At 42.1% G+C, this 26,642-nt stretch overlaps 1 protein-coding gene across 1 annotated transcript in view; it reads left to right on the top strand.

The window, feature by feature from the left end:
- The window catches only part of ASZ1 (ankyrin repeat, SAM and basic leucine zipper domain containing 1), a 71,628-nt gene that overhangs the window by 12,935 nt on the left and 32,051 nt on the right, over positions 1-26,642 (top strand). The window contains exons 5-7 of the mRNA XM_066589886.1: positions 3,308-3,419; positions 19,737-19,871; positions 21,669-21,784. Of these exons, the coding sequence (XP_066445983.1) occupies positions 3,308-3,419; positions 19,737-19,871; positions 21,669-21,784 (363 nt within the window). The remainder of the gene's footprint in view (positions 1-3,307; positions 3,420-19,736; positions 19,872-21,668; positions 21,785-26,642) is intronic.

The following is a 26,642-nucleotide window of genomic DNA, read 5'->3' as shown; positions in this document are numbered from 1 at the left end:
TAGCATGACATCATACTGCAATCTGACAGGCAGTCTTTCAAGCCACCCCATGAGGATGGCTTCATAGGCATTCTGCCATGATGGCCCTAAGGCCTTTCAGAAGGCCCCTGGCTGCTATGACACCCGCACAGTTTCCCGTGACCTTATCGTGGGGGGGCTGTACGGAACCCCCGAACATCGGTCAAAGGATTTAAATGCCGCTGTTGGATTTGACAGCGGCATTTAAAGGGTTTACAGCCCCGACGAGCCGTGCAGCTCTTCGGAGCTGTTGCCCGCGGGTGTCAGCTGTAAGAAGCAGCCGGCGCCTGTAGTGTATGGAGGGAGATAGCCGTACAATCTCCCTTCATATATGTCCTGCAATGGCAGGACATAAAAGCACCACTATATGGCGGTCACTAAGAGGTTAATGTTACTAGTCAGAATACTCCTTTAACAGCTTATCTGAAATGACGTCCTCACATTTTGCTAGTTGAGTGTTATCGGGTCATTGAAGGCCTAAAGTGCCTTCTTTCATGATGGCAGTAACAGTCCCCTTCTTTGTCCTTTTTACTTGACCACCTATTGAAGTCATTTAGGTGAGAAAGTAACGTTTTATGGTTCTTTGTGATGCTAAAATTCTGTATGGAAGTCTTGCATGTTTACTGGATGTCAGAATGGCGAACAAACCTTGTACTGTTAATCTAACACAATTCAGTCCAGATGCGCTGGCATCAGTCTGTATACAGAAACGCCTAGCAAGGAAGGTGACTTTACTGCTGTAACACAACTCCACGTGGCCAACTGTTGGTGACGTTTATAAGCATCTGTCCCTGCTTATTTCTCCTCAGTCCTGTAGTAAACATACACTTCTTAATAAAACTAGAGGAATTGCTGGTTTAAAATCTGTTTGGAATAGATATGACCTTTTTCTTATAAACATTCAGGAAGCGATAGCATCTTTTTTTCTATAAGTTAAAGTGACCTTCTGGTTTTTGCACAAAATTCTCTCCTGGGACCGGAGGAGGAGAAGGGTATATTACCTGCAGTTGTTTTCTGCCTTCCCTCCGATCTGCCAGTTCCATGTCCCTTTTTTTTGCCGTCTAAGGTGGCCGAAACAACCTTCAGATGACCTAATCTCTACAGATAATTGATGGTGAAAACTACCAACACACTGTACCTGCTTTTTAATTGGTCAAAGCTGCTCAGGTGATCAGAACTGGTCAGTCGGAGAGCAGTGCACAGGTAGTTAGACTAGTGCTGTAGCCAGAAATGGGGCTTGGAACTGGCAAATTGGAAGGGTGGCAGAGAACAATTGCGGGTAGTTACATTTATTTATTCAGCGGTGCCCACTTTGTCCCCTTTCTTACTATATAAAGTATGTTGGGGTACACATGACTGATCACTTTTTGATTTCATATTTTAAGAGGTGAGCTGACCTTAAAAAATGCATTGACCTTAATTATTGCATTTTGTTATTTAATTTAAATTATAACTTTATTTTTCCATTGAAGCTATATGAAGACTTATTTTTTGCAGGATAAGCTTTAGATTTTTTTTTAATACCCTTTTGAGGTATACGTACCCATATATTTTATTTTGTGACAAAAAAACAACCATTCTGGCATTGATTTTATTCTTGCTACGCTCATCGTGCTGGAATGCTATGATTGTGGCAATGCCAATTATGTTTGCTCTTTATTTTTATTTACTGAAGTGGCAGATAAAGAGAAAATAATGGAACCTGACAATGCAATCAGTTGATCACTTGTATAGCAGTGTACTATACAGTTGATAGACAGCCTGACAGAAAGCGGTATAATGCAGTACTGTGGTATTGCATTATACTCTATGAGCGATCAAACTATCACAAAGTTTAGAGATGGCAAGTGGTCATGGCAGCCCCAGGGGCCTTCAGAATGCCCGACTATCGCTCCTGCATTTACACAGGAGTGATAGTAGTTCAAGTGATTGGAGGAAGATCGGGCCGGAATACAGTCTGCCTCCATTTACAGTAAATCGAAGTTGCTTAAACATTGAGTGGCTCCTGTTTTGCACGGCCCGACAGTCGCTTGGTTTTTAGCTATGCTATAAACGAAGTAACTCTGACAGGTGAACGATTTCTCGCTCAGTGCCCTGTTGGCGGTCGCTTTTACATAGGACAATTATCACCCGAATTGGCTGTTTCCAGTGAGATTTCAGGCAATGATCGCCCCATATACAGACCCTTAAAGCATCTACTAATACTTTACTGCTTTCCAATTGAGAGCTCTGTTGTCACTGAGATGAGGTGATTACACATGCTGACACAAATCTTGATGTAATCACATGGTGTGTTTTTTCAGTGCTCACTACTCAGGACCTCACTACTCCAAACAATCAGACTGTTGGGTCCCTGCCACTTCCTTGTAGATTGTAAGCCCTCACAGGCTTCATTTAATTGTGCGTTACATCATCGGTCACTGCACTTTGAGGCAACTTGTGTTAATATGATAACCTATGTGATCATGAGCAAAAGTGCAAATCGCCGTATTTTCCTTTTGGTAAATTAAGTTCTGTGCTGAAAAAAATAACTTTCCATAAAGTTTTGGTTACTGGGGCCTGTCTTCTAATTCGCTGTCCACTTTTGTTGTCAAGTGAAATCTATCTCTAGCAACAGTGATAACAAGATGGAACATAGGAAGTGGAGTGGGGGATGACTCATGCTGCCACTAAAAGTCTATAGACAACAGAAGGGAATGGGAGGAGGAAGAGATACTTAGATGTGCTGCCAGAGAACAATGAAAATTACAGATATGGCCTACAGATTGAGATCGGGCTACAAGTCATATGGCCACAAATAGTTTTGTTCCTCATGTACACATACAGCAGCTTATTCTGGAAACTCATCTAAAATAGCAGGTATACCCTGCTGATCACCAGCTGTCTTGTATTTTCTATACTGACAGCTGTTTTTTTTTTTTGTTTAAAGGGAATCTGTTACCTACTTTTAGCCCTAGATTGTGGGCTAAAAGTAGGCAACCCGCTAAGTCTGGGGGTGCAAGTGTTATACTTATCTTTCCCGACGTTTTTCCCCGGTGTCAACACTGGAAGATGCTCTCAATGCATTGAGCGGTGGCTTCCAGTGTCGACATCGGGGGACATTGGACTTAGTGGGTCACCTACTTTTAACCCATAACCTTAGCTTATATCGCTAAACCAAGGTGACAGTCTTTTTAATGTGTGAGCATTTTAAGTATTTTGACACCGCTTTTAATTCAAAAGAAACAAGTTTGATGGCAATGCACAGTTTGTATTTTCTGACTTTCTATTTTATCCTTCTTGTTTGCAGGAAGCAAATGACGGCACTTATGCTTGCTGCCAGTGAAGGCCACACCCAAGTCGTTACACTGCTGGTTGCCCATGGTGCTGATCTCAATGCACAGGATCAAAATGGTTTTACAGTGAGATGTGCTTTTTATGTTTCAACACAGCTAAGGTTTCTTTAATATAACTCTAGGATGCTAGAGTTAGATTAGATATATGCGGTGTTATGGAGGGCACCCAGCGGCCTCTCTATCAGCAACGTTGGCAGTACCACATGGTAGGTTGTCTTAGATTTTGTATTGGGAGGAGCTTAAAGTTACACCTTTGCCAGTGAAGAGTAATTACTGCTGGCTTGTACGAAAATCATGGGAATGCAGGGACCACTATGCTCTTTGGCTCCTTTAGACTTTTCCAAACACGATAACCTTCCATTGACTAATATCACATCTAGTTTGTAGTTCAGCTCCTTTCTAGTGAATGTGATTGAGCTGCAGTACCAGACACAGCTACAGATGAGTGGTGCTTTCTCTGGTAGATTAAAAGGACTGCGGGGCTGAAGCAGTTACTGAGTCCCCTTCTTTTTCTGATGATTGATTACACTGGCCTACAAAACACAAGAACGTTTATTGGTGATTGTAGGGGTATTTCACCTCCTGCCTGATGGAAAAATTATAAGAACATTTTTGAATTCAGGTTTTTTTTTTTGTGACGCACATTTCAGGTTTTATAAAATTAGTCCTTATGTAAGTCAACTTTATGTGAAATACAGATTACATAGAAAGTTTTTGATGATTAACAGGAATATTTTGCTTCTGGGATGTCTGTTTCATGGTCCAGCAATAGTCGTCCAGCATACTGGGACTCTATTTGCCTGTTCCATCGTATATGCTGGTGGAAATGCTCACCATGCTGGTCATTGACAGACCCACGATTTTCTAGGAAGAAGTCCAAAAAGGGAAGTTTCAAGGACATGTTGCATCCCATAGCTTGGTGTGATTTCACAAGATCACTCACTAAATCACAATGGTTTTCTGATTTATGATTTCCAAATGGGCCCTTATTTCAAATGTAGGATCACTTCTCCAATTGCTGTATGTTTTCTCTTCAGTGTGAGTAAGGTCAGAGTCGGATCTGTCACTTACGGTCAAAAAATCTGGACACTTTGGTACAGGATACTCTTAACTATGTAAGACAGGCTTCATTGCAGATTGGGATAATTGACTGTATATTGTTTAATGTTTGCTAGGCAGAAATGGCAATCTATTTAATGTTCCTTTGGTTCCTTCCAAATCATCGGAATGGCATATGATGTGGACTGTTTTCCAACCAGCAATAAGCCTAGCACATGATAAACAGTATATATGTTGGGCCCAGTTCTTATCAGTAACACCAACTTTACACAAGCAAAATATTCCCATCAGTCATCAAAAACTTTCTAGGTAAACTGTAGTTCACATAATGTTGACTTGCATAAGTACTAATTTTATAAAACTTAAAATGTTCGTTACAAAAAATAACCTGCCCAGATGGGAAAAATTGTAACAACATATTTGATTTCGGGAGGTGAAATACTCCAAAAATCACCATTAAATATTCTTGTGATCTATATCCGCACTGGTCTTAAAATTTACTGGGCTTTAACTCCTACTCTGCCATTTTTTAGCCCTTTTGCAGCAAGGAGTTTAGGAACGATCTGCACATCTTTTGCATGTGCAAAAAAAGATTACAAAATAAAAAATGGTATTGTACCCTCCCCCTCCAATATCATGTATTTTTTGAAAGAAGACACTGGTACATTGTGAAAATACCACTAAGTGCTTTACATTACTGGATAGTTTTGCAAGAGGAACCTTTGAACCTTTTTTATTTAAACAAAAAAGCATAACATTCATATTTGTGCCTAACATTATGACTCAAGTTGAGCCTTAAATAAGATGAGCTATATACAGGCTGAATCTAGGACTCCTTTCTACTGATAGCCCATTTCTAAATACATCTACAGATAAGGGAAAGCACTTTAGCCTTCGCAATGGGTGAATGCGCAGTAAAAAACAACTAGGACTTACCCGGTGTTAGTGGGGTGGTCTAGGTCCCTGGTTCCCCACTAACCCCTCGACGTCCTGGTTTGCATATCAATTGTCTCACATAAGACTGGAACCTCACGTCTTTCCCTTTTTCCCTCCTGGTAGGGTGAAGCAGGGGGGCTGCCTGGCCAATCGTACCCCCTTCCCAGGGGGTCCGTTTAGAAATATGGAAAAGAACTGGAAAAAAGAGGCTCGGCGCTCCAACAAGAGAGGTTCAGTGGAATCCTAGATTTAGCCGTAATCTTTTCTTTTAATTCCGTAACCAAGCATTAAAAAGCCTCTTTTTTCCAGTTCCACATGTCTAAATACAGCAGCCTGGGGGGCGGAGCCTGGCCGGAGATGTAGATAGTCGCATCTCAGAGTAGCTCCTGCAAGATCCGACATTCCCATCCTGTTAACGGGACCAAGAGACGCCGAAAGGCAATCAAAAAGCAGCGGAGACACAGTAGCAAGCTCCGGAGACAGAACAGACAGCAGCAGAGTTAATGATGCGAGGCAAGGAGCGGGGGAAGGCAGATGAAGCCGGCGGCAGGCAGAAGCAACATGGCGCCGGAGGGAGGGAGCCGAGAACGCTCATACCGCGGCCCAGCACAAACAGTGCAGACACAGCACGTAAACTGGCAAGGTATGCCAGGGAGGAGGGGGGCAGAAAACAGGACTCCATAAGCCCTAAACAACAGAGGGGAGAGCGGGAGAGCCCACAGAGAAGCACACAAACGGAGGGAGCAGGAGGGGAGGAAGAAACTGCAGACACAGTACATGCAGAAAGTGACAAGGACAAGGAAAAACAAAATAGTCTACATGCTGTACAAGATCATGCTGGAAATAAGCAGGAAGTCACAAGTCAGGCAGACAACCCCAACTACAAAAATAAAGGTGCAAACAGTGTCAATCCAGATGAACACTACACAGAAGACAGCATGAATAATGCAAGCAGCCCAGGCATATGCACGCACAGCGAAAATCACGCAGACACCTCAGAAAGCACTATACGAGACACCTCCCAAAGTGCAGAAGATGCTGCCAAAAAAGATCAAAGGCAGGAGGACGAAAGGTGCGCCAGGGAGCCTACGTTGAAAGAAATATTCAGCGAAATCACTAAAGGCAACGCATCACTGAACAACCTTAATATGCAGATGGGGGCGATGCAAAGTAATGTAAACCTGCTACGGCAAGATATGAGGAAAATATCAGAGCGTCTGACAGAAACTGAACAACGTATAAGCGACGTAGAAGACGCAATACAGCCGATGCAGCGAGACGTGGAAAAAAATCTGCATGACATACAATATCTACAGAACAAGGTAGACGACCTAGAAAATAGGTCAAGAAGGAACAACGTGCGGATTGTGGGCCTCCCAGAAAAGACGGAAGGAAGAAACCCTGCAGAATTTTTTGAAACATGGCTGCCCGAACTGTTCGGAAGAAACACTCTAACTGCAATGTTTGCAGTCGAAAGAGCCCACCGTGTACCGACACGACCCCTCCCCCCGGGGGCTCCAGCCAGACCGATACTCATCAAAGTACTGCATTACAGAGACCGTGATACCATACTCCAAAAGGCCCGCGAAAAGGGTGAAATCCAATATAATGGCGTGAAAGTCTCCTTCTATCCAGATTTCTCCACGGAAATACAAAAGAAGCGAGCAACATTTGTAGAAATAAAAAGACGACTGCGAAACCTACAAGTGCCCTACGGGATGCTGTACCCGGCTAAACTGAGAGTGGCGGCGCTGGGCACGACGCAATTCTTTGAAAACCCAAAAGATGCAGGTGCCTGGATAGATCAAAATGAAGAACAGATTCGGAGGGGAAGATCGCCGCGCAAGACACCATGAAGAGGCTGCACCTAAAGAAACGTTCATGCAAAGGGAACCGAAAATTTCTGAAAGGAGCTCCTGGGACGACAGGATGCATCGCGTAGGAGAATGGAGGACTGGTACCCCGATCCGATGAGACAACGGATCAGTGAGTTACATGTTGGGGGTGTCTGTTGTTTGGTCTCTCTCTCTCGCATATTAGGGGAATATTAGATAAGATACAGTTAAAAGGGATAAGGTTAAACGATAGAAAAATGATTCAGGGTGGGATAAGGGGAAGAAATGTCAACGTAAATGTACAAATGATAAATGTGTTGCAAATAACGAAAATATGTATAGTAAATGTGGATAAATGTCTGTACTGGGGGATGTGGGGGACCAAACCAAAATGTTACTGGAGAAGCCCTATGCGGAGAACAAACAGTAATACACATACACATATACGGGGCGACACGGGCGAGACACAAATACAGAGATGGGGACCCTCCCAGTGCGACTCACTCATAAAAACAAAAAGGGGTGGAGGCGCCCAGAAAATAATAACCCTGTGGAAAACAAAAAACAAGGAAAATGGGTAGTAGGATAAGGGTCGTATCGTGGAACGTGAGAGGTATGAGTGACCAGACAAAACGATCAGCAGTACTGCAAGTCATCAAGGAACAAGGCCCGGCTATTATATGCTTGCAGGAAACACATTTATCAAAAGAAAATACGGACACGTTCAAAATAGGGGGGATGGGTCAGAGCTTCCACTCCACACACACGAGGTACTCCAGGGGGGTCAGCATAGTGGTACACAGAAATATACCGTTTAAATGTCTCTCACGAAAAATTGACCCAGAAGGCCGCTTTATATGCCTACACTGCAGAATCTACAACTACACATGCATTATAGCTTCAGTATATATCCCGCCACCATATAATAACATGATAATGAGGCAAGTTATAGGATTCATAACAGATAAACCGGACATTCCAGTCCTTATCATAGGCGACTTTAATTCGGTCATTAACCCTGCACAGGACAGACTAAGGGCAGGAAACGCAAACGAAGAAAGGAACCTGACACCACTAGGTAAACTAATAAACGAGATATCATTGATAGACATATGGAGAACACGGCACCCCACAAACAAACAATACTCCTGCTACTCATCCACATACCAATGCTTATCTAGAATAGACCTAGCGGTAGGGAATATTCAGATATATAGAGATATAACCTCGATAGAATATCTACCAAGAGTTGTTTCTGACCACTCCATCCTACGTCTGGACATACAGCACAGTAACACTGTGAGTCATTCCCAAAAAAGATGGAATCTGAACTCGCACTGGCTAAACATATTAAACAAGGAAATAGTGAAAAAAACACTAGAGGAATACTTCATATTAAATAAGGATACCACAAGTATGACGATTTGCTGGGAGGCCATGAAGGCATATATGAGGGGGGTATACATACAGCAAATCACACAGGCAAAAAAAGGACATAGAGAAAGAGGGCAAAAAATACGAGACAAACTAAAAGAATCAGAAGAAAATTACATAAAAGAGAAAACTATAACAACACTCAACCTATGGAAACAGGCCCAAGAGGCCCTTAATAAATACGTCCTAGAAACGGCAGCCACTAAAAATGGGTTCAGGAAACAGACATATTATGAGGAGGGAGAAAAAACGGGACATATGCTGGCAGTTATAGCCCGAGCACAAACCAGCCCCACATACATCATTGAACTAAAAGACGCACAAGGCGAGATAGTCAGGGACGCAACATCCATAAGAGAGATTGCACGGGAATTTTACTCCTCTCTGTATTCCTCGAAACTGGAAAAAACGGTAGAACAAATCGAGGAATACTTGGCGGATATAAGAACACATAAATTGACGGAGGAACAGAGAGAGTTTCTAGATGCACCAATAGACTTGGAGGAGATGCAAGAGGCAGTAAAAGATATGCAAAATAACAAGGCCCCAGGGGAGGATGGTTTCCCAATAGAATTTTACAAACAACATGCAGACACTTTATTACCACAACTCCTGGAGACATGGGCGGGGGCGGAAAAGGAAGGGGAACTACCACAAACAATGCGAAAAGCAAAAATAATAATTCTGTTAAAACCAGAAAAGGACCCCCTCTTGATGGACTCGTATAGGCCGATATCGCTGTTAAACGCGGATGTCAAAATTATAGCAAAAGTTTTAGCCAAGCGGCTATCACAAGTGGCATCCACCCTGGTGCATCCAGACCAGAGTGGGTTTATACCAGCAAGATCAACGGCAACGAACATCCGTAGAGTATTTCTAAACCTACAAATACCCGTAGATAATACCGGAGACAGAATCATATGCTCACTGGACGCGGCCAAGGCGTTTGATAGCGTTGAGTGGCAATACCTGTGGAAGGTACTAGAAAAAATGGGCTGTGGCCCAATATTTGTGAGACGAGTAAAACTCCTATATGCTAGAGCGGAGGCGGATGTGTCCATCAACGGGGGGTCATCAGAAACATTCCCACTACATAGAGGGACAAGGCAGGGATGCCCACTATCGCCACTCCTGTTTGCACTTGCAATAGAGCCCCTAGCATGCAAAATTCGGTCACACCAGGAAATAGTGGGATTCATAAGAGGAAACATGGAGGAGAAAATCGCTTTGTATGCAGACGACATGTTATTATTTTTAGGGGACAGGGAAAAATCTTTAGAAACCACGATGCAAACAATAAAAGAATTTGGAGCCTTCTCAGGACTCGCTATCAATTGGACCAAATCCGAAATACTATCAATAGACACCCCAGACATGCAAGTTGCCAACAGAGAATTAACCCTGAAATGCACCCCAACAATTAAATATCTGGGAGTTAAAATTACGAAAGAGGTCAGTGAGTACGGGAAAATAAACCTGGAACCACTTATGGAAAAATGGAAACAAAAACTTCACATATGGAAAAAACTACCCATGACAATCATAGGAAGAGTGAATCTTATAAAAATGATATGGATGCCCCAATTACTGTATCTAATACACAACTCCCCACACTGGATAACACAAAAATTTTTCCACAAGGCCAAGGGACTGTTTAGAGAACTCATATGGGGAGGGAAGACACCTAGGATAAAATTAGAACTGCTATACAATTCAAAAGAAAAGGGAGGATTAGCCTTGCCCAATCCGTTCTCGTACTTCATGGCCTCCCAGCTGCAGCATCTCAGGGGATGGGAGACAGAAGAAACACAAGACGCCAGTTTCAGAATCCTTAAAAATCTCTTTAACGGATCACATTTGTTTGAAACCCTGGAACGTGGAGCGTTTAAAAAAAACGGTCAAAGTGCCCCCACGCTATTATTGATACATAAAATATGGTGGAAGACCAGAAACATGCTTGATATAAAAAACTGCACACAACATACCCCCATATGGAATAACCCGCACCTGCCAGAAATCAACAAGCTAAAAGGATTCCAAGGGTGGAAAGACAGGGGAGTTAGGAGAATGGATCAGATACTGGAGGGGGGGGAACTAAAAACCTTCGAGCAGTTAAGGCAAAACCACGACATCCCCAATAGTGACTTTTACAAATATCTGCAACTTAGACACGCTATACAAGCGGAAAAAAACACGGCGGAAATAACAATGGCAATAAATATAGTAGCGGACATAATAGGAAAAGCCACCACCACAGCGGGGAAAATATCTGTACTATATTCCCATATACAGGACACGGTCAATGCACACAACCCGTTATCAACAAGAGCAAAATGGGAGGCAGACATAGGGCCCATTGAGGAGTCGCACTGGGAGGAAATCCTACAAATGACACCCAAGCTATCTCTGAGCGAATCACACAGAGTCTCACAAATATTTCTAATACACAGAGTGTACCGCACCCCGGCCTTCTTACACAATATAGGAATGAGAACCTCCCCGATATGTGTAAGGTGCAAAACCCACACGGCGGACCTAATCCACATGCTATGGCGATGTCCGAAATTGCACAGATATTGGATGGGAATAAGAAATGCAATTAACGCGGCATTTGGCATACGTATGGACTTTACACCATACGTGTGCATTCTGGGATACATACAGGATCTAACATTAGATGATCATGAAAAACTAGCGGTAGCCAGACTATTGTATATAGCCAGAAAAACAATAGCCCAGCGCTGGTTGGACGAAGAACCACCCACGCTGGGAGAATTCAAAAATAAGGTCAACCAAATTTTACCGTGGGAAAGGAGTATTTACACTAAGCGTAAGACCAGTCAAAAATATCAGGACATATGGCTGAGATGGATACACGCCCAGAGCAGTAATGTTGGATCAAATACATAGGGAGTGGTGAGCCGTGTGGGGAGGCACCAGTAAACCGGGGATTTACTAAGACATAACAACGTATGTAATGGATATATATAAAGTTTATTGGGAAATGTAGAACAAATTACAGACTCGATATACAATAAAATAAAGTGGTAAGGAGTAATAGGGAAAAGTTAAGAAAGGAGGGATTGGAGAGAGAGAGACCGGGCAACGGGCAAAAGAAATATGACCCCCCCCTTGAATGCAACAAAAAATCTAACCCTGAATCAATAAAAGAAAACAGCAAGAAGATAAGCAACACGAAGACCAAAGAAGAAAACAAATATACGTTACAAGAACTGTTATTATTGTTTACGACACAACACTGTGTTCATTCAGAGACAGTTTACCCAAAGAACAGAACGTTGAGAGAGAGAGATCTTAGGGGGGATGGGGGAGGGAGGGGGGTGAGGGGAAGGGGGTGGGTGAGAGGGGGAGGGGGAGGGAGGGAAGGGAAACCAAAGATTTGTTAAAAAAAATGTTTTAAAATATGCAAAAGGTGAAAAAGTTTAATAAAAAATACTTTAATTAAAAAAAAATACAGCAGCCTAAGTACTGACAGCAAGCAATAAAACAAGCCAGTCAGTGAATTACAATTAAAGATGAGCGGGCACGCTTGTTTAAGGCTGATACTTGAGCGAGCATCGGTCTTCTCGAGTAACTAATTACTCGTCCGAGCAAATGCAGGGGGATGAGTGGGGGGAGGGGAGAGATCTCTCCCCCTCATTTGATCGGACGAGTAATCAGTTACTCGAAAAGACTGATGCTCGGTCGAGTATCGGCCTTAAAGGGGTTCTGACACAAATAATTTTTTTATGCTTTAGCAGCCATTGTTCCCTGGTGTGCCTAATGGACCCAGGGAACCCATGGTTTAATGGCTGCTAAAGCATAAAAAGATAATACTTACCTGTTCTTCTGTTGTTGTTGACATCGGGGGGGTCATCTCCTGGCAGGCAGTCTTCTTCCTCTACGAGCCGCGCCGCTCCGGGATCGCGCGCATGCGCAGTGGAGAGGTGCCCTCTGACAGGAGTCAGGACGGGCCGCGTCTCCACTGCGCATGCGCAGAATCTCGGAGTTCAGCAGGACGGACGGGCCGCCCACAGCAAGCACTGCTTGTGACGTGCTTGCTGTGGGCAGTCCGTCCGTTCACCTCGGAAGTGCCTGACGGACGGACCAGAGCAGGAAGCGGTCTTTTTGACCGCTCCTGCTCTGCTTTAAAGGCACAGAAGAAGATGCCGGCTGGAGGGGACATGCCTGGCGATCGGGCCAGGCAAGGTGAGTACAATTTTTTTTTTTTTTATGTCAGAACCCCTTTAAACAAGCGTGCTCACTCGTCTCTAATTACAATGTAGTCAATGGAATAGAGGGCCAATAGTAGTTGCAAAGTACCAAAGGTGCTAGTAAGTTTCAGTGCTATGTTTCCTGTATCGTGAGTGACAATAGCTTCATGGTTATCATGTGTACCGTACCTATATGTATATGAAACAGCAGGAAGTTCAGTCATTTTCTTTGGAAGTGAATTATTAATCATGGTTTCCTTGCTATGAGCCATTCCATAGCAAGGAATACCCAATAATCACAGCTTCCAAGCAGACCATCTCAGATTTTCATAGGATGATAAATGAGATAAAGTAACTTACAGATATAAAATTTTACCCCTCATTGCAACCCTGCTATATGAATACCAGGTATCAAACATGAGGAAAAATGTAAAATGTATGCTTATCAGGTCCAGAAACAAAAATCTTAACTTTGTATCTAATTATGTTACAAGTTTTATCTTGGGCTCATTTTGAAGCTAATGGAACACAGTTTTCATAAAAAGTTGCCTATAATAAAAGACTTCAATTTAAGGTCACATGACATAAACCTTGTCCTTTTAATATCTAAAAAAAGTATGTAATACAGGTGAATTCAATCTCTCCTTAGTGTAAGTTTCATTTTTGTGATCGCTTTGGAAACAGGAGTAAAAAAAAAATGAAAGTAGAATAAGCCAATGAAATACCATAGCACTTGTTTAAGAAATTACTTTATTCTTGAATTAAATAAAATGCTGTATACAATTTTGAGGAAGTTACAATTCAGTGCCTTCTTTTTGGCAGAGCTTCTGTGCGTTGTGTGCTAGCAGTTAAGGTTCATTCACATGGGCATAAGCACATTTCGGTCGCGTAAATGCGCTGCAGAATTACATGACTCAAAGTCACTTGCGTCCACGTATCTCGCCCGCTCTAGCGCATTTCTATGCGTGGAATACACAGTTTTTTTCCCCACACATAAAAAAACAAAACGCTGATTTGTTGCACAAGTATGCAGGAAGCTTGCATGTTCTCTGTGGCCCATTCACTCCAGTAGCCTATTGCAACACATAATGAGCAACAAAATAACACATGCCACTTATTTTTTCACGTGCTCAAACATTGATTAAAAATATACACTCATGTGAACAAACCCATTGAAAACTTTTTCAGTGCGTATTACACGCGCAAATACGCCTGTGTGAATGGATAGCTGGCTAATGAGGGTCCATACATGATGGCCCTCGGCGATTGGGAGGTAGAAAAACGGATCAAAACTCCTGTAAAGTTGCATTCACATTGATTACACAACCTAACCACCAAGCATCATTGTACATGCTAGTTACAAAAGCTTTTTGCCTTCTATAGACAGTGTTTCATGTGAAAAGTTTGTTGTTGCACTTTGCTAGTTGTCTCCATAGAAAACCTCTTCACTATTACGTTATTCTTTGTTCTGGGTACTCGTCCGGCTTATTCAAGTTGTCTGTGTAGCAACTTCTCACTCTTCGTTATTTATTTTTGACACACACAAAGTTTATAGTCCTGTTATTGTCTTTTCAAACAGCTGTCTGAGTCCTAATGTATTTAGTATAAATGCGTTTGTAAACCTGCCCTAGCTGCTAGCCTCCTCACAGTTCCACCAAGTCCATCACATGACTTCTTACAGAAAATGTGGTAAAGAAGTGCCACTCAACTGGAATCCTAAGATCAACATTGTGATAAGTTTTTTTTCTTTTGCATAGGACTGCAGACGCATCTGAGAAATAAATATATCTTACATACATTTTTTTAAAGAATTGTTTTAAAAATGAAGAGATGCTTTTGAAATGCATATAAAGGATATTTCACTCAAGAATAATGTACATTCCTAAACAAGTGCTAAGGTATTTCATTCAGTGAGACTTAAACTACTTGCAACTATTTGGTTTTCAAGTGAGCACACTAGATTCTTCACCTCACCAATGGAAGTGGAGGAATGGCTTACTGCCTATCGCTGCAATGGGAGATGCTAATTATCTGTTGAATTATATACCTGAACTCTGAGACTAATGGCCCGTGCACACACCACGATTATTGATCAGAATTCATCCAAACAAGTGAAAGTGAGCGGTAATCGTTTAGTGTTAAAGTGGAAAAAAATCGCTTACTTGTCATTTGCAGTTGCGTAATCTGACTTTTCAGTCAGCTTTAAAACCGTGTTAGTGCTCACTGGCTTGTCGTTCCGTGTGAATGCTTCAAGCTCAGCGCTTCCCTGAGCAAGTCTTTCTGTTTAAATGCTCTGCACGAGCACTGACGACCTTAGTTGCGACGTCGGCGCTTGTGCAGTCATCCAAACGATTGTCGACCCATGTGAAAGGGCTTAACCCTTTCTAATCCATTGTCTGACGTCTAAAGACATTCTGATTGAAGGCTGTACAGCTCCGATGTCAGAAGACGTCCGGCAGGGTATTCTTACTGTATATTACTGGCCGCTCTGTTGTCGGGGGGCCTCTCCAGCATGTCACACACCGCAGTACTGGCTCCAGCCGGCAGATGTTGCCATTGTAAAATGGCAGAAAAAGAAAGCCCCCCCCCCCCCCCGAAACCCTGAATCCAAAATTGGATTGCAAAGGGTTAAAATAAGGTGGTGTTTACGCTTTCATAAATGTTGCCCCTCACTGCCTGTTTTTGTAGATTTTTCTTCCCAGAAATTCCCGAGTTATATCCCAAATTTGGATAAATGCTTCTAATAACTGGTAAGGGGTTATAATTTTTTATTTAACAAATGCCCGTGTTAATATAACTTCCTTATGCTCCATGGGCATCCTCTATTTTCTATGACACAACACTTAATGTGTATTAACCCTATAGTGACGGACAGTATGCTTTTTTTGCTGACCACACTATTGGGCTTTTCATTTGTACATACATCTTTTGAAGGAGGTGGCTCAGCTGACTGACAGCCAAGCTCCTGCTCTAACTGCCAGATGTGGAGAAACCTCAGATCCTGGCAGTCAATCCCTTTTATATACCACGATCAATAGCAACTGCATTATGTATACAGATGAGGAAAATCCTTCTGTCACCTATTGGCACACCGTAGTTTAATTTACAAGGTACTGATTGTTTTCCATAGCAGCCGGAGGCCTTACAAAGACTTCCATATCTGCCATGTAACTCAGCCTATTAAGCCTAAATCTAATAGACTGCTGTCGTAGGTTTAGTAGAATGCACTACATAAGTAATGCAGTGTAGAATTCTGTTTTTGATTCGCTGCAACAAATAAGAACTATGTAATTGAATTTATTGTCATAATACCAACAATGATATATGGAATGTATTTGTGTACCAAATTAGGTGATCAATAAAAGGAAGTTAAAAAATCATTGCATCTTCAAGTCCCCTTGAGGGACTAAAAAATGGCATCAAAGAAAGTTTAATAAAGTTTAATATATATAAAAAAAAGACCGTTTACAAATTTTTTGAAAAAGCAAAAAAAGATTTACTGCATTCAGGAAATGAAAATATTTTATTTTTTTGCACTGGCTGACTGCTGTAAAAAGTAATTTAAAAAACTAGCGCCAAAATTGCTTTTGTTCACCTTCTAAAAAAACCTGGATGTCTTTTGGATTGCTTTTTATTACGTGCCTCAAACTAGTACCAGTAAAAACTACCCAGCTCTTCCTAGAAATCAAAACCTCACATAACTCCATTGCGGGAAAAATAAAAAGGCTTTGGATCTTGGAATGCAGCAATGCCTATTCAATTGATTTACTTTGAAAGTGTGACTCAATTGTGCAAAAGTAGTAAAAATAAAAATCTATATATACTTGATATCGCAGTAATCACGCTGATCCAAATAAGAAAGTTTATCATGCTATTTTTTACGGAATGGTGAAAACAAGAACAACAAAATCCAAAAACCATGTCAGAATTAATGATGATGATGACTGGGAGAGAGTATTTATATCACTCGAAGAAGGCATAAGAAAGAACCTTTTTTTTTGTTTTGTTTTTTGAACTTGGCAATCAATCTAGTAAGCTCCTGGCAAATATGGTTTGCCGAAGTTATTGTTCTTCCCCTGGACTGAAGATATGATCCAATGAGAACCACATACTTAAGGACCCCACTGCTATACTAGTTAGTTTTACTCAGTTTTTATAGCATTTTATATCCCACTCAGGTAACCTATACAATGGAGGATCTCCAGGCCTATTTAAGAGACATCACTTTTTCCAAAATTATTCAGAGCATGTATTGGATTCACCTATTAGGCCATAGGTGATAGCTGAAGCTTTATCCTCCGTAGTAAAGTGTAAACCCCCAGGTCTGGATGGCCTCCCAGTAAAGGTTTATTCACAATCTAGTCAGATTTTGCTGCCACATCAGCTCTCTTTTTAAGAACGCTTTGACAAATGGTCGATTTCAGAACTCTTTATGAGGCTACTATAGTGGTTATTATTGAAACCGGATGACAATCCTAAAGAATGTGGGTCTTATCGTTCAATATCTCTCCTTATTACAGCTTATAAAATAACTAAAAAAATACCAGCAAACAGATTACATTGCTTATTTACAGTATTATTCACCCAGACAAATCTGGATTAACATCATTTTCACATCTATTTGTTAATGGGATATTTGTACCATTTGAGCAACTACAACAGACATATGATATACCCTGATTTGGGTTTCTATAGGTCTCTTTACCCACACAGTATGTCCCCAGTATCCTGAGCCTTGTCTAACCTTATTGACCTGTCCTTTTAATTGGGATACTACGTATATAAGCACTTTATACTCGCCAGATTTCAGTCTAAATTTTCAGCTATACACTTAGAAGTAGAAAATAAATGGAGATTCCTTGTTCCATCACTGACTAACAAGGATTGATTTAACGAAATCTCATCAGTATCTCAAGTGGTTAATAAACTCACTCAAAAATACCGCACCGTATGCCTGTGGGATATGTTGCAGCCTTCCATTGGAGGTATATGACAGAGTCCTCCAATAAAAGGCTCTCTGCCTGGTACATCATGTACATACCAACAGTATGCCCAGCTATAACTGGGGAAGGGGTGTTGCCCCGAAACGTTTCTTTTTATGCTAGTTTAAAATACAATGGAGAAGTTGAGCTTACTTCCTTTTTATTGTACTAAATTTAAAATTTTGGTCAGCTGCGCCTACACCCATCACATTTTTTTCTTCACTAATACATTTTATTACAGTAATGTAATAGATGGAATGGCATAGTTTTTATTTATTTTATTTTTTTTATGGTGATGTATACCGGACAGACGGAGGCCAAATGTACACCCTTGGCCGCCGTCTGGCAATGGAAGGTTGTGGACAAGTTTAACATCGATGTCCAGAGATTTCCTGACCTACTGTACCCATTAAATGTACAGAATGTTCAGGAAGCTGGTCGTAAGTGCATTCATTTGTATACTCGTATAGAGGGGGGTGATGGGTGGATCCCGCTCCATAAAACGTCAGGTGCAGGCTGTTCTTACACCCATCTGCAACAGCTCCGAGAAGCCGCGCCTGTTAACTCTTTAAATACCACTGCTGACAGCGGTATTTAAAGAGTTAACCGTTCTGATGAGCAACGCAGCTTATTGGACAAGGTGCAGGCTGTAAGAAACAGCCTGCACCTGACGTTTGGGGGTCCCATAGAGCCTCCCACAATAAGATCGCAGGATGCCGTGTGGTTGCCACAGTATCCGGGGGCCTTCTGAAAGGCCCCAGGGCTGGCTGCCTATGCAGAGTGCCTATCAAGCCATGATTATATTTGTAGAGCTAGATGGATGGATATATATATATATATATATATATATATTCTCTCTCATTACATGATACAGACAGGCTTGCTCGCATCTAGTGAGACATAACTCTCATATGACTACATTTATGAAAAAATCTAATTAGTTCAAATATTTTCTTTTCTGCAGGGCTCATTTGTCTGCTTTGATACTGAGAGATTAAGATGTCACTTTGTTAAAATTCAATGCTATGTCCTTGTGGTTGCTTCATTGTAGTTACTCATAAACCAGCTTACAATGAAGTATTCAATTGTCTTTATGTTTACCTTTATGTTGCTAAGGCATGTGTCATAAATCTTAAACTTTCTCTTGAGCTTGGTGCTTGTACTTGACACTGTCTTTATAAGATGAATGACGCACATTAATATAAAGCTCTTATCAGACCTGACAAATAATTTTTCTGAAATTTTGATTAGGCCTGGAATACAAAAGTACTTTGTTTCCTGTCTGTAATGAATTTGCGGGTACAATCTTGCATCATCATTAGTTAATAGCTGTGCCTTTCTATGCAAATACCGCAGGCCGTATGTAGCGGAGATGGACTGAGCGTAATTGGAGCTTCTAATGAGTGTTGAGCCTTCTGGCCAGCCTACTGCTGCTTCAATCAGCTGATCAGTGAAGGGTCATGAGTTTCCTGCGATGAGTCATCAGTGGGTATTGGACTGAACTGGAGATAGATTTAAAATCTTAGCACAACCCCTTTAACATTAGGGTAAAAGCCATATAACACGGTGCTCCTGGCTGTCCAGGAGTCTGCAGCAGGCCCTAATGACTTGAATTAGTCTGTGCTGCAGTTGTAGCCGGACAACACCACCGTGCAAAGATAATCAGTAAAGGGGACATCTTGCTAAATCCGTCTTGCAACCCCATCAAAATGATGGCTTATTGTATCAATATGTAATAACTTTTTAAAGATCCTTTGGGTTCCCTCACACATACACAAATCAGCTGATCACGGTGGGTAGTACAAGTGGGACAACTTCTAAAGTTTTTTAAAATAAAGTGTCAAACAGAAAAAGCCTTTTAACGATTATTATAAAGCATATCTCTTGGTTCACGATTTTTTGGAATTTCCTTGCCTCACATAGGGATTGACATGGGCTGCTCGTAGTGGACATAAGAACACTGTTTTGAAGATGATAGAGCTGGGAGCTGACGTAAGGGTGACAACGAAAACCGGAAATACAGCAGCTGATATAGCTAGAGAAAATAACCATTTAGAGGTATGTGTTGAAATGCAATTCCTGTTTGATATATTGAATGGATAATTCTACTGTACAGTCAGGGTTTATTAATTATGCACTAAATATGTAAGTGGTTTGTTTTTTTTTTACCTTTCACACGCCTGAAAGAAACCTGTTTGAGCACATAATAGGGAGCTGGGTGATGTTTTTTTTTTTTTTACTTGCCTGCTCCCACGATCTAGTACCCTGTGAAGAGTGCGCAGCGCTGGAAAATCAAAAATTTTGCGCTCTTCGTTACAAATCTATGGGAGAAGTGTGCACATGGGACTCTGAAGAGAGTCAGATTTTTCCCACACAGGCAATCTTAGGAGAGCGACCACACTGGCTCGCTGGAGCTGGTGAGGATTAAAAAAAAAAATTTCCTGACTCCATATCACCTTCCCTAACAGCACCATAACTTAGTTTATGATGCTGTGGGAATGTGAGAAGTTCCCTTTAAAAGTCATCCTGACTAAGCCCTATTTGCACACAAGTACAGTTTTGTTACAATGTATCAATATAGTAATTTACTGCACCAGGAAACTTCCTGTGGTCTGACTGCTCTTTAGGCTGCCCGTTGTACTTCGTTTATACACAGGGTCGGGTGCTGTTGGTGACAACTTCACTAAATGCGTCCGGCTCTGTGTATGAGAACCACAGCTTTCTGCTTGCCCAACTACTACTGTGTGTGAAGTAACGGAGGATGGATACAGTGTCGCAAGGGGTAGGAGTCTGGGGATGGGCACTTAAAGTTCTGCTGTTGCTGCTCCAAGTTGTAGGAGACTCACTGTGGGGAGCAGAGCCAATAGGGAGCTGTGCTGGCTGAGTCTAAGTCAGCGAGCCCCCTCATTGGTCCAGCACTTAATCCCGCCTTCAGGCTGTGCTGATCACATGACACGCTGCCATCGTGGAGGCATTGAGACATGCTTTGTGAAGCAGCGGCAAGCCGCCAGACTCCATCGTTGGCTCTGTTTCTTCCTGCCCCCTCTCTAATTCTCTTGGGCTGCATCTAGCCCAGGGCCCGGCAGCAGTCTATGAGATAATGAGCGGGCAGCCCAGGGCAGACTGCAGTTAGTAGACTAGCTAGGTTAGCCACCCCAAATGCCTTAATTTAGAAGTCATGAGTTCAATGCTGCCTGGTTCTGTGTCTCAGGTGGGTATTAATATTTGACCCTAAGAATACATTCACACTGCAGAATTTTCAAATGTGCAAATTCCGCCTCTAAAAACGGACAAAATCTGTGTATTTGTGCTGTGGTTTTTGCTGTGGATCTGCACACTGATTTAGCCTTGCTAGTGTGTGTCCCAAGACACACCAAAAGGTTGAACACCCCTACCCTAAAGCTTTGCGTTTGGCCCCCTCCACATGAGCGGAAATTCCGAAGAATTTCCACCCGTGAAAGCTGCCATAGAATTGCGTTAAAAAACGCAATCCTAGGCAGACGGTTGCGATTTGTCTGCGTGAAATCACACGCAGAAAGCAAATCGCGGCATGCTCTATTTCTCTGCAGGGCTCACAGAGGCCCGCACAGAATTGTCAGTCCCGGGACGCCGGCTCCAATCTGCACATGCGCCGGCAGCCGGCACATCAAAGAGCCGAAGCCGCAGTAGAAGTGAGTGCCGCGCTGGTCGCAGCAAGGGCGCGGGTTGGGTCCCGCTGCGAGAATTCTCACACCGGAATCTGACCCGAGCGTCTGCCTTATGGTCAGGTTCTTCATAACTCTCTAGTTAAATTTGTGAATTTTGCATTTTATGGATTTGTTGACCTTGCAGCTGAATAATTTTTTTCTCTTCTAGGTTTTTAGCATCCTTACGTTTTCTGGAAATCTAAATAATGGCAAGTCCAACCTGAGTAAAGAGGAGGCGATGTATAGATATCTGACAGTACAACCCGAGACTCCAAAAAATTATAGGCAAGTTCTCTTATGTTCTCCTATTAAAATGCCTTTTGCATGGGAAATTAAACTTTGGTTTTACATTGTTATTGTAAGGACTTAAAGGGGTTGTCCCGTGAAACAAAGTGGGGTTCAGCACTTCTGTATGGCCATATTAATGCACTTTGTAATGTACATTGTGCATTAATTATGAGCCATACAGAAGTTATTCACTTACCTGTTCCGTTGCTAGCGTCCCCGTCTCCATGGTGCCGTCTAATCTTCAGCGTCTAATCGCCCGATTAGACGCGCTTGCGCAGTCCGGTCTTCTCCCTTCTGAATGGGGCCGCTCGTGCCGGAGAGCGGCTCCTCGTAGCTCCGCCCCGTCACGTGTGCCGATTCTAGCCAATCAGGAGGCTGGAATCGGCAATGGACCGCACAGAAGCCCTGCGGTCCACCGAGGGTGAAGATCCCGGCGGCCATCTTCACAAGGTAAGTATGAAGACGCCGGACCGCGGGGATTCGGGTAAGTACTATCTGATTTGTTTTTTTATCCCTGCATCGGGTTTGTCTCGCGCCGAACGGGGGGGCTATTGAAAAACAACAAAAAACCCGTTTCGGCACGGGACAACCCCTTTAAGAAGTTTGGAGAAAAGAAAGACCTAGGGCTGTGCAAGGTTTGTCATAGCTGGTGTTTTCAGAATGCACAATACTTTTAATATACTTTATTCTGAACACTTACATCAAAACTTTACAACAAAGATGAAATTGATTTTGTTTGCAGGTGTTTCAACATCCTTCAGGGATAGATAGTAAAATGCCTTTGCAGGGCAGCTTCCAATAGGTGGCGCTGCAGAGACATTGTACCATTTGCATACCACAATTCCAAGAGGAGCGTTGCATGGCCTGTAAAACTCCACAAGTTTACTTGGTGTTCTGCACAAGGAGTAACAGGACCTCCTCAGACTTTTTTGATACAATACATATAAATCAGGAAACATGTTTTTCCTGCTGATTTATGTTTGTTTAACAAAGCATAAAAATGGCAAAATAGCATACTTATCAGCATTATTTTTAATCCATCTGAATTAGCAATACATAATGAAAATCATGCTTACTAATTACAGCGATGCAATAAAATAGTGTGTATTGCCCTTGCTAGAAGTATATGTGCATATCTCCAACATATTACACCTCTAGGTGGCAGTATTACTCTGAATATCCTTACATCAAACTGTGCACAGTCTTTACAGTGTCTTATTCCCTGCAAACTAGTGCTGCAAATGGTGTAATACTTAAGACTGTCTTCTACCGGTTTGTTGTGTGTAAATAGCGTTCCTTTGAGGTAGACGTTTTAAAGTAACAGTGTTTACTGAGTGGAGAGAAACTTTTATATAATGTTGTAGAATAACAAGTATGTCACAGTGTTCGTATTTATAAACACCAGATAATGATGGTTTATGATTTGTCAAGATATCAAAAATAATATATAGCCACAAAACATTACTGGGCAGGGAATCCCGCATGGAATCTGCCCGTGCCTGCTTCCTCGCAAACGACGGGAAAAAATTACATCTGCATGCTTTTAATTGGCTTGCGGACGCTAATGCATCCCTATGGGCGGCTTGATTTGCGGATTTCCCATGTGGCTGCCCGGCGCGGGTTCCGCAAATCAGATCTGCCCATGGACATTGGGCCTTTAAAAATGAAAAATATCCAGACATACCTTATAATAGTACTGTTTTTTGCCATTAATCTGTCTATGTTTCTGTCTATCACTCACACGGGTGTATTGTCACTGTGGATTTTTTTACACGCGTAGTACATATACAATGCATATAACTTGCATTTTTATTGTTAAATTCCCAGAGCTTATGTTGCTGTGTATTGCGCACCAAATAGGACATGCTACATTGTTTATTTCATGCGCATTGCACTCGTGAAAAATAAGCACGTAATCCGCAATGACCATACACCTATCGGAGCCCTTATAAAGTGTGTTTATATACCCGTAACTGATTTCTTTCTGCTGTATGCCATAGCTCTAGGTATGCTTATTTTTAAGGAGCCTATGGGCGGCAAATGCCACTGTATGCCTATATGGTGGCATCCATCAGATATAGCCTGGATAGGCTCTTGTTGTATACATCTAGCAGACAGTGCAAAATGCAGTATAGCCGCACCATAGGAGTACGTCCACAATGCAGATTTTACCCTATCAGTTGCAAAAAGTGCAGTCCTTGGTGAGAATCCTCATGATAACATGCACCACAGGTCCGTTTCTGCAGGATTGTTTCTGTAGCATGTGTTTGAGATTTAGTAAAATCTTTCTGGTACTGTAATATGCAGTGAATTCTCCAGCCTGCAATATCTGGATAGAAAGTCTGCAATGGTATCTGCAGTGTGTGAACAGTACCCTAAGGCTGGGTTCACACACACCGGAATACCGGTGGAAATCTTGCGGTTTGGCCGCAGTAAAAAAAACGCGAGATTTCCACTGGGAGGAGCGCTGCTTCAAAACCTGCGGCACTTAGGCGCGACTTTTGAAGCGGCCTGGCCGCTCGCTTTTCCGCTGCGGCCGGCACTCCCATAGAGGAGAGCGCGGCTGCAGCGGAAGAAGAAAAAAAAATGAACATGCTGCGGCATATTCGCTGTCCTGTGTGGACAAGATTTCTGAGAAATCTCGTCCACATGGCTGGCTAATCTCAGGATTAGCGGCCGCAGGCGGATTTGCTGTGGCAAAATTCCGGATGGAATTTCCGTGGCAAATCCCTCCCCAGTGTGAACCCAGCCTAATGCTATATTGACACGTGGCTTTTCCAACAGCAAATCTGCAGTGAAATGCTATATCAGCAAAGTTGATGAGATTTTAAACATCTTATTTTTCCATGCATAAATTGACCTGCAGTGTGAATTTTGGAACACACAACTAGTCAATTATTTCGGATACTTTACCTTTTGCAATGCATGGAGTGAAGTTCGCAATAATACTGTATCTGCATGTTACACATGGATTTGCTTTGGAAAATACCCAGCGATTCTGTCCTGTCTGCAGATACCCTAAAAGTGAGCTCTGTAGCGACAATACAAATCCAGCCAGACAGCTTTGGCAACCTCGGTTTAGGATAGAACTAAAATTAAAGGGGTTTTCTGAGTTTTTACTATTGATCACCTATCCTCAGTACAACCCGTTTACCTTATTCCCAACTGCATTATGCAAATACATATCCTGTAGTCAAAAGAGCGTACAGAGTAGGGAGCTGAGTCCACTCCTCATCCTGAGGTATTGCAGTATATAGTACTAGTAATCACTCCTATTGGGATTTTTAAAAAATTGAAAAGGGATAAAATGGTAAAAAATAATTAATCTCCTTTCCTTATAAAAAAAAAAAAAAAAAGTTTAAGCAATGAAAAAAACACTGTGTTGATAAAAGTCTAAACTTTTAAAATGTCATACTATTTATCCCGCATCGTTAACTCCCTAAAAAAAAAAAAGTATAGAATGGCAGAATTGTGTTGTTTTTTTTTCTTTGTTTCCCCACCCCCATCCAACCTCCCCCCAAAAAAGGCACTAATATTTTATTTTCAGTTCCACCTCTGTTTGAAAATAGGCTTTCTGATCAGTGGTGGTCCAACTGCTGTAAACCCCACCAAACCTTTGCCCTTCAACTTGGCTATCTCCAGCAGTCTCATTGAAATGAATGAAGCGGTGGTGCACATACTTGAAAGTGGCTTCATTCCTGTAGGACGCTTTTGGAGCATTGGAGGCCACCAAAATCTCTCCTGGTTGATCTTGTGAAAATATTGGCATGTGCATGAGTTACATAGCACGCACGCACGTATATATATATACATATGTGTATCCGTGGCAGAAACATGATGGCGTTACTTTTGAAAGAACAGTTTCTAACAGACAAGTCTTAGAAGCCCTACAGTAGCCTGCTTTAAGTTTGCGTTCTTTTAATTCACTTGCTAGTTTTTCCATAATAATGAAATGACTCCTTAGCTATTTTTTTTTCTCCCCCCTCCTTTTTTTTGTATTCTGCTAGGCTCATAAATGAAACCACTTTTGTATGTGGATTGTCTGGTACTGCAGCATTCATGTGAATGAGGCTGAACTGCAATACCACACACAGCCCATGGATTCGAAGGGTAGTGTTTCTGGGAAAGATAAAAAACAGAACCTTGTAGCTAATGCTGCACAACCTCTTTAAATCATACCTATTATTCCCCCTAGGGCTTATTCACACAAGCACATATACGACTCGTTTTTACGCCCAACTATATATACGCAACCATCTGAGGCATTGGTTTACAATGCATTCGTTCATACAGGCGAATATACAGTGCATGAAAATGACGACCCACTGAAAATAGAACACACGCGACCGAACTACGTCTGGCGTATATACGGTGGCCAAAAAGATACTTCTCAGACTATCTTTTGGCCAATATACGCTGGCGGGTCCCATAGAGTCCTATGGTAACAGGGGGAAAAAAGGGAGGGGGGGGGATTTTTGCAGCATCCAACGCTGCGAAAAGCTCACAGGTGCCTCTATATAGGGATTGGAAGGCATCCCGAGGATTTTTGCAGAGCGAGGGTTTTTTTCCGCTAAAATCGAGGCTTAGTATCGTGTGAATGGGCGACAAAACGCTGGCCGTGATCGCAGAAAAACTCCCATTCACGCGGTGTTATGGTTCCGGTGGGCAAACATAAAACCGCTAACACTCAGGTGAATGAACCCTTATACTGTAACCGTAGCAGTTGTAATTTTGCATTGAGTATAATGCTAGGCTACATTGCAGATGATGACACAATTTCTCATTTAGAATTGTGTTTTGTTTTGTTTTTTTGTTTCCCCAGCTCTCCACAAAATTGTATAAAATTGAATTTGTA

This window comes from Eleutherodactylus coqui, chromosome 2 (genome assembly GCF_035609145.1).
Source record: "Eleutherodactylus coqui strain aEleCoq1 chromosome 2, aEleCoq1.hap1, whole genome shotgun sequence".
In the NCBI taxonomy this organism is placed as follows: Eukaryota; Metazoa; Chordata; class Amphibia; order Anura; family Eleutherodactylidae; genus Eleutherodactylus; species Eleutherodactylus coqui.
This window is presented reverse-complemented; position numbering and strand designations above follow the sequence as displayed.